The 12,914-nt window shown below is 38.5% G+C and overlaps 1 protein-coding gene across 8 annotated transcripts in view; it reads left to right on the forward strand.

The window, feature by feature from the left end:
• Window positions 1-629: 629 nt before the first annotated feature.
• Window positions 630-12,914, forward strand: part of LOC122061756 — a 51,195-nt gene continuing 38,910 nt past the window's right edge. For 2 of the 8 annotated variants that reach the window (XM_042625206.1, XM_042625208.1), the window contains exons 1-5: window positions 630-984; window positions 1,062-1,129; window positions 4,617-4,678; window positions 4,773-4,922; window positions 6,403-6,579. In XM_042625206.1, coding sequence (XP_042481140.1) covers window positions 779-984; window positions 1,062-1,129; window positions 4,617-4,678; window positions 4,773-4,922; window positions 6,403-6,579 — 663 coding nt within the window. In that variant the 5' untranslated portion in view covers window positions 630-778. The other 6 variants (XM_042625207.1, XM_042625210.1, XM_042625211.1 and 3 more) reach the window with 6 other exon arrangements.

Below are 12,914 nucleotides of genomic sequence, written 5' to 3' on the forward strand. Positions count from 1 at the left end.
TGGAGATAGGGTTTTAGTCAGATTTCAAATCCCAAATCCTCGTTCATCGCCCTTTGCCATCTTCAAAGATTGTTGCTACACACCACTTGATCTCCTTGATTTCACAGCCTTTGTAACTTTGGGATGAATAGCTGCAATTCTTCGTAAGGGTTGTTACTCAGCTTTTGTATTGCAACTATATCCCAATCCCCTACCTTTTTGCTTTGCGTATTTGTTGCCTAATTGATCCCATAATCCTAAGAAGTTCTGCAAGAAGTCACATCTCTCTTCATAATTTGGTTTTTTTCATGTCCAGTCGTAGAAGAGATAGGAGGAAGGTAGAGTGATTGATGGTGAATTGACAAGAAGAAGAAGAAGAAGGGGTGGTGAGGGTAAAATTGTAAGAAAATCTTTAGTTGAGGGTGGAATACTTTTTTGGGTAGTTTTGTAAATCTAAACTCAAAACAATATATTCTGTTAACTAAAAGAATGAGTGTATAGTTTGGGAAGGTTGAGCATAAAAAAAAAAAGAAAAAAAAAGGGGTACTTTTGGAAGCGCAGACCAGATTTTGTTTAATCCTGTAATTTTCCCTATATATATATATATATATTTTATTTTGCAGCAGATTAGATTTGGCGCGAATCTTTTAGACGCGAATTTCTAGTTGGCGCGAACTGAGGAGTCAGGAGACTCCGGACTCCATTTTATTCTTGGAAGACAGAAAGGGGCTTCTTCTAAACCCTTTAGCAGAGATCAATCTACTGGTCTCTTCTTCTAAATTATTTTCTTGACGAAGAAATGGCAGACATAGCTGATCAGGTCGAAGAAATCTTAATCAATCTTTCTTCAGATGCCGGAGCAGTCAAATCGTTCGCCTACTCAAGTCTTTTACACCTTCAACAACTTTCCACCACAGACTTTTCTGGTATTCGAGTCATCAGTGAAAGATCCCACCGTCTCCTTTCTCGGATCCTCTCTGATATTTCCGAGGACAACGAAGAAATGTATGTTTCCATGAAATTTTTGCTTGTTTAATCTTTCATATTTTATTAGAGCTAATCTTTGTCCGTTTAAATTCCAGAGCTGTTGGGGCTTTGAAGTGTTTAGGATTCATTATTTACCACCCCTCCCTTGTTGATTTTATTCAAGGTAAATTTCGTCACTGGTGTCTTCTCTTTCTTATGCGTTTTATGATTAGTATTGATTAAATGTATGTGGCCACGCGGACACATTCTCTATGCCTTTTTTTTGTTTAAATCTTATTACGACAAACCATGTCTCCAGCCGCGGCTATTGCCTGTTTCCTGATTCATTTATACTCACAGTTTAGTAGTGGTTTTAAATAAATCTAATCCCTGAGTTATTCATTTGGATTGAGATTAGATAGTAGATCTGCATGGGATGAGGGAAAATTTTCTGGTAAAGAAGAAAAGCAATGGTATACAGAGACAAAGATACCACAACCTGACATCTAAAGTTTTTGCCTAGAAAGAAAACATGAAAGAAAAAAAAAAAGGGGAAAGTTTTGACTCAGTTTCATGCGTAGTTGCAGCTAAACTCAACCTGATGATATGCCAATTTCATCTCATTGACATCATCGATATCTTGTTATGAGTATTATCTTCTGGACTATAAGAATGGTACACTAGTTTTAGTATTGCAGCAAATTTACTAATGGATTATATTATCTAGGTGGATTATTGATCGGTTCAGGCACTTTTAAAGTCATAATCATACTGTGGAAGATTTAAGATATACTTTTAGGGGTTTCATAGGCATCATCAACACATTCCAAGATGTCGTCCATTCATTGGCACATATGCAGGGTCATCACTATCATAATCATAATGACGCTGGGAGCATGAAGTGCCTCCTCAGATTATATCCTCGCTTTCTCCTTGGTCGGTTTCCTCTTATTCCCTCCCTTCATGTCTTTAGCTGTGGTCCTAGCAATCTCATTAGGTACTTCAGTGCTTGCTTGTATCCACATCCAAGCAATCCAAGCCAAATATTGTTTAAGTCTTGTGGCCTCATTACTCATAATATTTTTGTGATAATAGTTGCACTCTGTTTTCTTTTTATCACCATCAATCGGTTCTCTGTGTTTCTATGCAATCTCTCCACTATAATGACTCTTATCATGTCTCCTACCTCCTCTCCCTCTTCTCCCGCCCTGTTCGCCACCTCTGTTAGTCATTATATATCACCCTAATACTGATGCATAGAAAAAACAAGTCATTATTCACTTAGACACATTATATGAGACCACTAAAAGTATATCGTAGTTACTTATATTTTTTTCTTAAAAATAAATTTTCATAATTATTTTTCAATAATATAATGACCTAATATAACAAAATCAATTATGTTATAATATAACAAAATCAATTATGTTATAATATAACAAAATCAATTATGTTATAATATAACAAGCATCATATACGCTTCAAAGCACTTTAAAATTAATTTCATATTTTTTCCTTATTTTTCAAATAAAAAAATAGTTTTTCCTAAATTTTTTTGAATTAATAAATTATTTATCATATTTTTTGAAAATTAAAATAATTCTTTACTGGCTGAAAAAAATTGTGAGACAATGGAGTCATAGATTGGCCAATAGTGATTAACACACACACACACACACATATATATATATATATATATATAAGAGTTCCATCAAAGCTCTATTAACCATACTATTTTCAAATTTTTGTTGATGAAAAATGTATTTTTTTAAACTAGAAAAATAAAATAATTATTCATATACATATATATATATATATATATATATATAAAACTACACTGTGAGGTTGTAGACTAGCCTCCCGTGTTTAACATATAAAAAATCCACCCCTAACAAAAAATATTTATATTACTATATGCAAAAAAAAAGAAAAGAAAAAAAAAAGAGTTTTGGGAAGAGTGGTTAACCTTTTCAATCTTGAAAGTGTATTGTTCTTCAACAATGGGAGCTCGTGGAGTGATCTTCAACCATTCTTCAATTCATGCTTAACAAGTTGGGTTACATGTCTTTTTATATTAAATTAAAATTAAAATTTTCTAATTAAAATCTAAAACTGAAATAGAAATAAACCCTTTTAATATCACCTAAAACCTAGACTAATAAAGTATGAAGTAAAATAAAACTCAAATCGGTAACTCGGTAACAAGTATTGAATTGAGCTGTTTTGGTGCTCATCTGACAAGTATTGAATTGAGTTGTTTTGGTGCCTAGGTGGTAACAATGGTCATTTGACATCTTCTTCCCCCTTGTACGATCTCTCTCTCTCTTCTTCTTCTTCTTCTTCTTATACTTATTTTCTGGTTTTCTCTCGGTTTCCCTGTTAGTCGACTGTAGCAGCCCATCGAGTTTGGTGCAATCTTCTTCGTGCACAAATCTGTTGGTTTGAGATTTGGGGTAGAAGTAACAAACTCTAAGGCAATTCAGATGTTTGAATCTGAGATCGAAATCCCCCCCTGATTTGTGAGTTTCCATTGCCAATTTCAGAACTGATCTCTACGCTACCGCCAGCCTTAACATGCAGAAATTCTCGTGGCTGGAATCCTTGATCTACGGGGTGTTGCTTGGTAGAGCTGGGAAGTGCGATCCTTCGCCTGGAATTTCAACTTCAACCGATGAGATTTGGAGGAGTTGTCTCCTTTGATGTTTGCTAGTCTTCCGCTACTGTTCTGGTTTGTGTGCAAGGTTGAAGACAACCTCCTAATGAGGTTTTTATTTTTTTCTCTTAATTTCCATCAAATACACTTCTCTTCTTCTCGTAGTCTCAATTTTGTCCACTTTTGTTTCTTAGTTCCAAGTCTACCCCTCCCCATTTTGTACTTTGCCTTTCCCCCCTTTGATATTTCCTCTTATACTCAAACTATCATCTAGTTACTAGATTGCCATTCCACTTGATAACTCCAATATATTTACAAATATGCCATTGTTCTTTACAATTGAACCATCCATAAACTATCTGGTTCCGGGTTTTGAACCCGGGTCCGTATCAAGCCGTCACGACGTCTGGACTACCAAAGGTGTTGGAAGGGACCTGGATGCAAGGTGACGACAACAAGCACCTGGACACCTAGGCGTCGCCCAAGACGATGCCTTGACAAGTATGGTTGATGCTCCCTGCTCAGTGACCCATTTAACTTCACTTGGCTTGTAGATTCTTGGGAAGGTCAACTTAAAAGATCTCGTTTTTTCATCACTCTACAAATGTTAGAATCACCAAAAAAAATTATGCAATATGCAATATTCCGATATGATACATGAAGAGGCTTTTGAGTTTGTACCTCTAGGTATGCTAGTTGTTATATCATACATGTCTGATATATTCAGTTAACTAGTTGAACTACATGGGTTCTAATTGATTTGTTGTTACAAATTTTAAGCAATTCAATGTTGTTAAGTTCTTGATAATGATGATGTGGAGTTCAAAGTCCAAGAAATGATGATGTGGAGTTCAAAGTCCAAGATTCAGAGTTCCGAATGATCTCTGGTTTTATTTGTTTTTTGTCAATGTGATCCATTTAATTTTATTTTTTCATACTTTCTGTTTTACGTTTTTTCTGTCTAAAATGTTTTTGAAGAGAAGAGTTGACCAGTGACTTCATTTCATGTGTGTTCTAGATGAGGTTGCTAGTTCAGTAGTGGAATCCTTGGTACGTCTAGTTACGGCCACCAAAATGAAGGTAATAGGAGATGAATGTGGTTGACCACTAAAGTTATTGATCTACCTTGCATCCAGGAGTCTTTAATTATTTCAACTCTTGATTGCACTTGCAGGCTGTTTGTAACTTGGGAGTATGGTGTATATCTATTCAACAGTTCAGCACGTCATTTCTCAATTGCCATTTCCATTCTTTATTGTTGGCAATCATTCATGCCATCGACAATCCTACTGGTTCCTTGTCAACCACATTTGAGGCAATCCAGGTAGTGTTTCTTGTTCAAGTTTCTCTTTTCCTGGTTTCTGTGTAGTTTATCAAGAGTTCATCCATCAACAATCCTATTGGTTCCTTGCCAACCACATTTGAGGCAATCCAGGTAGTGTTTCTTGTTCAATTTTCTCTTTTCCTGGTTTTTGTGTAGTTTATCAGAGTTCATATTATTACTTATATAGTGTTGTTCAACTTGGAGTGCTACTGTATCATTTGGAGTTTCTAGAAAGGTAAAGCTTAAGCTATGTGATTGAATATAGAGATTTGATTTCCAATCTAACCTTTGTTAATTAGTAGACATAATGACCCCTTTCCTTGAATAACACATCAAGATGACTCTAGGGTATTGATCTGGATTGATATTTCACATAATCCTAATCAATACCATAGAATTCTCTATATGTATTATTCAAGGAAAGGTCATTTTGTCAACTAATTAATAGTACACATACTCAAGAAAGGGTGGACCTCGGCACAACGGTAAGGTTGCTCCATTGCGACCTAGTGGTTGCAGGTTCAAATCGCAAAAACAGTCTTAGTGAAGTGGGGGTAAGGCTGCGTACGTTATAACCCTCCCCAGACCCCACAGTATCGGGAGCCTCGTGGACTTGTTACGCCCTTTTTATACTCAACCAATAGCATTACTTGTGTATGGGGTTGGGCCCTGCTAGTGCATCGTCCTGTTATGTTTCCTATGCATTCTTTGGCTATCTCTGTACAAATGACAGCTTCGTAGGGTATTCTAATGTCCAAACAAGTTGGTAAATATGCTTCCTCCTAAGTGTTTGGTGAATGGCACAGATTGGATGGTTGGGATCATTCAGTTGGGAAAGTTTTGGCTAAGGGTAATCTTGTAGGTGGAACTAACTGTTGCTCCCAACCTGCCTATGTGCTTGAAAATCTGATTGAGACCAATCAACCTAAAAGGAGCTAGAGCAAAAAGTGAAGCAATCCATGATTATGTTAATGTTTCCAAAACAAGGAAGGAAAGACTCACTGGAATAAATCTAGAACATAAAATAGTTTGAGGACAAGCCAAGAACTCTCACATTCACCAATAGTAGAAGAAAGCATTTGCAACCACTGATAAATATTTTGTTCTCGTAGCCCTGAAACAAACAAAGTTCCATCTTTTTTTTTTTTTTTTCGGTGAACAGACAAAGTTCCATCTCATTGCTAATTAAATCATTAAATTATGGAAATCTTGCTAGTTGTTTGCCTAGCTTCTCAGCAAATGTCAGATGATGATGATGTCACTCCTGGTGGGTAGACTTGCTTCACTTCTCATTCCAGAGTATTTTCAGTAGATCTAAAGCATCCTTTCCTTAGTAGACCTGAGTGATTATCTTTCATCCATTTAGCAATGTCCATCATTGCCAAATAAAATTTAATCTTCTAGGGCTGCTCTACTTTTATAGGTTTTTAAACAAAGTGCATATCAGACTGTACTAATCGTCTGATGGTGTTATTTATAGGCTTTGATAAAGTTGGCAACTCAAGTGGGTGAAAAGATGAGAGATTCTGCAAATATATGGGCTCCGCCAATTTACAGAAGACTTATAAGCACTGATAAGAGGGAAAGGGATATGTCAGAGAGATGCCTTTTGAAGATCAGGTCTGTTGTAATTCCTCCTCCGCCAAGTCTTTGTAAGGTACTCCTAGATTTAGTTTGTTTACTCCAATTGAATGTTTTCAAGGAACTTGTGGTTGATGATGCATCTCATACATTTCAATTGGGTTTGTTTTATTTCTGTACATAAAGCAGTGCAGTTATATCACTATGGCTTAGTAAGCTCCAGGGAAACATGCTACTCTTTGCAAAAAATATTTTCTAAATCGACTCACAGTTCCAACTGGTTGAAGTTGTGATAGATTCAATCTAACATCATTGTAGATTTCAGAATCCTACCCACAACAGGATCGTAGAAGTGCTCAATCAGCAGAACAAAGTCTGCAAATCTCCCAAACCAGAATTCTGATCAGTCCTAAAATAATACAATACTAGGTCTCTCTGGTTCCTTCAACTCCCCAAAGTTTGGCTTTGATCCAATGGTTGGATAGAGAAATACATGAGGGAAGCCAAAATAGAAACTATGGTTCCAGATTTAGAAACTAGGGGTTGTACCTTCATACTAACACAGCAGATCATCATCAAACTAACAACATATCCTCCACTCATTAGATGGAACATTATACATGATGTTAATCCGATGGCCAGAATGCATAAACAAACAACCTCATGAAAATAGTAAACCATGGACAGAAATTATTAACTACCAGTAACTATCAATCCACTGATCAGATCAGACTCTAATTAACAAAGATAGCAGTAGTTGGTTGTTACATAGAAAGTCCAAAGTTTTGCAGCAAACCAATGCATAGGTGATGGTCAATCTTTCTTGAAATTAGAAGTCAAGAAACAGCACAACGGTGAACCGTGAGTCACTTCTACCAGCAAGAAACTTTAGCCCTTCAACATTGATGGATTATCACAGCAAAGGAATCCAACCATCAGTCAATAGCCGAGAGAAAATTCAGTTCTAACACTCATCTGATGTGCAGGACAGACTGGAGAAGTTAGATTAACCCAAATAGGGAAAGAAGATATGGAAGGGCCTCTCACTCCACCTTGCTAGTCTTTCACCAGCACCTCTAGTGAGACACTAGGGTTACCTGTCTCTCACAAGGAATCCTGCATCACACAAGAACACAGCCAAACAGCCATAGAATTTCTTTTTTGTCTGTATCGGGCCTGTAGTGGTGCCCCTTCTTTCGTATTTATTGACTTTAATCCAAACAGCAAATGGAACCTTCCTTGTATGGCCAAGTCAGAGTTTATGTAATAGGGGTACTTTAGGAACTGCATTACTATTATGTTGTCCTAACTTATATTTTATCCTTTTTCCTTTTTCCTTTTACCTCCCTAGGGAGGCATATGTAATTTCCCTAATATGGTTTGAACCTAATATAGGTGGAAGAGCTCATTGCTCTCCACGTTTTGCCCTCATCTCTCTCTTTCTTCTCTCATCTTCTCTCCTCCTTCCTTCCTCTCTTCTCTCTTCTCTCTTCTCCCCTCATCTCTAACCCTAATTCTTCTTTCTTCCAACTGGCCTAATGTATCCTCTTACAACTTTGGACCCTTTAAAATAGAAGCCCCTTAAAAATAAAAACTAGTGAGGCTTTATAGAATCCAGCCTTCTAAAACAAACTTGGACATTGAAAAATAGAAACTACTTTGTAACCTAAACAAGTTGTAATCAAGTAATCATCTTAATACAAAATTAAAAACTAATCACTAGTAGTAAACCATCCCCCACGCAAGGACCAGTAGACTGGTTTTGCTGGACCAAAACTTGGACCTGACACAACTGCTCCCCCCAAGTGTTGGACATGATGGCTTGGCTGACTGGGCTTGTCCTGCTGTTGAATGTCTCTCCTCCCCTTGTCACACCCCACTTCCACTTGGATACCTGTGGTGTGACTAGGACACTTACCGCTGTCCTACAATACTCAAGGATCTCTAAAGTAGTACCTTAACCTTCACAATCATCAAACAGAACCAAACTGAAATCAGTGCAGCGGAATAGTAATACAAAAGATCAAACTCAATATTGGGGAGAACTAAAGTGATAATGTAGTATGATAATAGTTTTATCTCTAAATTTTCATTACAAGACGCATATAGTAATGTATCACAAACTATAACATCCAAAATAACAAAAGAATAATGAAAGCAATCTCATCTTCGGCTCACCGTGCAATGTAGGCATAACTATCACAAGCACAATCTACATTATGCTCCTCGGTCTCTGGTGTCCACTAGTCACCACTATTCTTAGCCATAGAGGAGGAGGTGTCACTGCTCATGGACACAATGGTACCTACATCATCATCTAAAATGAAATACGCCTGTGGTGTGAGCTCCAACTAGCTTAGTGAAGGATGGGGTTCATGTAAGCAGTTTCTTATAAGCCATGATGCGAGATGATGCAATTCATTTTACTGTTGTCCACCTAATATACGACTGAGTCGGGTTAATGCTATTACAACACATTAGGCAGTCCCTGGTCTCGGAACTCGCACATCGGTCACCCAACGATACAAGTCGTGAATAGGAACATACTGATCTTAGATGAAATAAACTAGAGGGGGTGAATAGGTTATCACTAGCGGATTTTGCCTCTTGTTTGTTCTACACAAATGATTATGAATTTCTTTGATAATGCGGAAGAGTACATTTAAGTAATTCTGATGCGGATCCGGGTTCTAAAAGCTGGAATTGGATCGCTTAGTGCCCTTAATAATGACAAAATACCTCAATTTACTGGTTGAGTGGCATTCTTGTAATTTCAGAAACAATCACGTTCATTACTAATAGCATAACAAGTGACAGGGACAACTGAGATAGGAAATTAGAAGAGGGGGTATTCTCTAATTGCTAAAGTAAGGAAGGAAATAATAGAACACACTTTTCAGGACAGGGGGCTTTCTTATAATTTTAAGTAATTGTCCTTGTAAATTTAGAGAATCATCCTTCTTCTTCATGATGGAACTCTAGATCAAGGCGGTAGAATAAGGAGCACTTTGGACAACCAATCTCGTTCTCCAATTCTAGTCTCGACCTAAGGCTTCAAGTAATGAATCGCAGCAATATGATGATAGTAGATCTAGCTTCGACAAGCCTCAACGGTTCCTAAATCAGACCTTTTGTAAAACCTGCAACTGAATCTGGCGGCAGGTTTGGGTTCTGCCTTGTTGCAAGTCTTGTTTCCCACCATTGGAAAGGCCTTTGAGGCTGAAACTCTAGGGTTCAGGTCGCCTAGGATAGAGGTTCTCACGCCCTAAATATCAGGCTCATCTGAGGGGTATCAATGGAGATCGATCTCCAATACTTGGGTTGGAAGTACCGCTCAGAATAGAGTATTCTCAGGTATAGGAAATAAACAACAAGAAATAGGGAAAAGGATTAGAGAAAAAGAAGATAAGAAGGGGAAAGAAGAGACGAGATGAGAAAACCAGAAAAGAGAGAAGTATGTGGTCACGGTAGTGATGCAGATACGGCTGCCCTTACTTGGTTGGACCAGCATGACCGGCTTTGGAAGCCAAGAGCCAAGAAGAACCGGTCCAGCCCAGGGTTTTGGTCCAACAAGGGTTGGAAATAAAATTAGTAGTTTACTTAGTATTTTATTTCATGCTTTTATTTTCCAGACTTGAACGCAGGAGTAGGATTCATTTCCTTGCTTTGGTTTCCTTTTTATAGTTGTTTCCTAGTTTAGGCTAGTTTCCATTTCAGTTAAGTTTCTAATTTCATGTTCCTATTTTCCTATATATTGGCTGTAATCGATTGAAGATTTAGAGAGTGATTTGATTATTGAGTAAAGATGTTGAGTTTGTGCACCAGTGAAGTGTGTGATTCCCCTCCTTCCCCTTCCTACTCTGATTTTCCTTTCTTTCCTAAAGGATCTCCATCAACTTGGTATCAGAGCCGAAGGAAAAACTTCATACCCATCGTCCCAGCTAAAACCCCAACCCACCTCTTCAACCCTTCCGAAACCCCAACCCCACCCATTGTGTGACCTCTCTTCCCTCCTTTCATCGCTCGCTGCCAAACGACAACAGCAGAGAAAAAAAAAATATCTCTGTTGCAAAACAGAGGCGGAACCCATCCCTGCTAGGGTTTGAGTAATAAAAAAAGAAGAAAGAAGAACGCGACGAGAAGAAGAAAGAAGAAGGCACAGAGAAATAGAAGTCGAAGAAGAAAAAGAATCAAAGAAGACGAGAAGAGAGTGAGACGCGAGACTCCTACTTGTCCTAGAGCTCTCGCTGCAGTCGCCTTCGAAGACGCAACCTCACTGTTGTTCATCTAGACGTCTTCCCTTCCGGCACCGATGTCCTCTGGTTCCATCGCAGGTCTCTTTGAGACCTAGTTTGTCGGTTTACGGTACCTTACCAAACTCCAATCACTTTTATTCTTTCTATTTTCTATTTTCTCTTTTCCTTATTACCCCACTTTACTTATTTTGTTTATTTCCCATACTACCCTTTCTATTATCAATTATTCCTTTCTATGCTATATTCTCTCTTAATTCCAAGTGTACCCCTGCCTCCTACACGTGACATCCTTTGTGGTTTAATTTGAACTTCTAAAAAACTACAATTCTGCCCTTCCTGCCCAAAAAAAAAACCAGAGATAATTACCATTTGCCATTACTCTTTGAGTGCTATTTTGTTAATCTTCACCATGGTGGCCAATAGTGAAGTTGTTCAACAGCTGAACTCTTATAAGGGAGAAACTGATACAAAATTTGATGCTCCCACTAACATGGTCACATCCCTAAAAACAATGATGGAATCTATGCAAGTTTCCATGGGATCCATGCAAGTTTTCATTGATCGTTTGGTGGCAGCAGATAAAGGAAAGAGTCCCATTCAATCTGGGGATTTTTCCAACACCACTCCATAGGATCCGTCAGTAACACTACCACCACCGCCATCACATCATACACCACCACCACCACCTCCACCACTATATGGAATTGGTAGACATGATGATGGAGCAGAAAGAGCTGCAAAATTGGATGTCCTTGATTTTTATGGAGACAATAATCGAGAATTGTACCTTGACTGGATTCACAGTTTAGATACATTCTTCAGATGGTATGCGTTGACTGAGGCTCGAAAGATCCTATTTACAGAGGCCAAACTAAAAGGCACGGCCCGAGTCTGGTGGATCAAGAAACAACAACAGAACCGAACCTGAGGCATTGGTTTGGTCACTACTTGGGCTGAAATGTATGAAGTCATGAACCGGCGATTCTTGCGTTCTGATTACAAGCAACGCATGCATCTCAGGTTTGCATAGTTGAAACAAGAGAATTTGACCGTTGAAGAGTATGTTGCTAGATTTTATTATTTGGCCACTCGTTCTGACTTTGAGTGGGATGAAGAAGTATTAGTGGCACAATTTCGCAATGGTTTACACCCTCAACTTAGTGCTGCCCTTGCATCTAGTCAACTACCTACCATGGAAGACGCGGTACAAGTAGCATATCAGGTTGAGGAAAGTCTGAAATACCCATACAATCGGATAAAATTTGCAGATTCTTTTTCTCGAGGTACTAGTTCCGTTCTGCAACAGTCTCCTACCCAAGAGAGGTCATCAGCAAACCACAGGCTAGTGCTACATCTATGGCCTCTTCACGACCTAGCCGGCCGTATTCTCCACCTCGACATGTTTCTGAAATGTCATCTTCACGGCCTACTCGCCCATACTCACCCCCTCGGCGTGGTTCAGATAAACCTTTTGATTCCTCAAAATTTACAGTTTGGTGCTACTCATGCCATGGATTTGGACATAGCAGTGCTCAATGTCCTAGCCATTTGGTTACTTTTATTGATAAGGATTCTCCTATACTATATATTCCCGAAGAGCAACTTGGTTCTGACACAATTGATTTAAGAGAAGAGCGTGCAACAGGTGAAGTCAATGACACTCTCAGTGACGAAGACCAACATCCTTTTTATGTCCTTCGTCATGTGTTGACCACTCAGTAGGTCACTGACAATAAAGATTGGTGCCGCAGTAGTATTTTTTAGACTCGTGTGAAGTGCAATGATCAGTTGCTAACCTTGGTCATTGATGGAGGCAGTTGCACTAATGTTGTCTCTGAAGACGCTGTTCGTAAGCTGGGATTGATTACAGAACCACATCCTAATCCTTACAAGGTTGCTTGGGTGAACAACACTAATCTCAAAATCACAGATAAGTGCTTGGTCACATATTCTATTGGTGGATTTAAGGATACAGTCCAATGTGATGTCCTCCCTCTGAAGGTGTGCCATATCCTTCTTGGTCGAACTTGGTTGTTTGATAAGAAAGTACAGCATTGTGGCTATGCCAATACCTATGCCTTCAAGCATGCCAACAAGACTATGAAATTTCATCCTGCCAAAGATCTCCCTGAAATTAAGCTCAAGAAGATGGTGG

This window comes from Macadamia integrifolia, chromosome 14 (assembly GCF_013358625.1).
Source record: "Macadamia integrifolia cultivar HAES 741 chromosome 14, SCU_Mint_v3, whole genome shotgun sequence".
Lineage (NCBI taxonomy): Eukaryota > Viridiplantae > Streptophyta > Magnoliopsida > Proteales > Proteaceae > Macadamia > Macadamia integrifolia.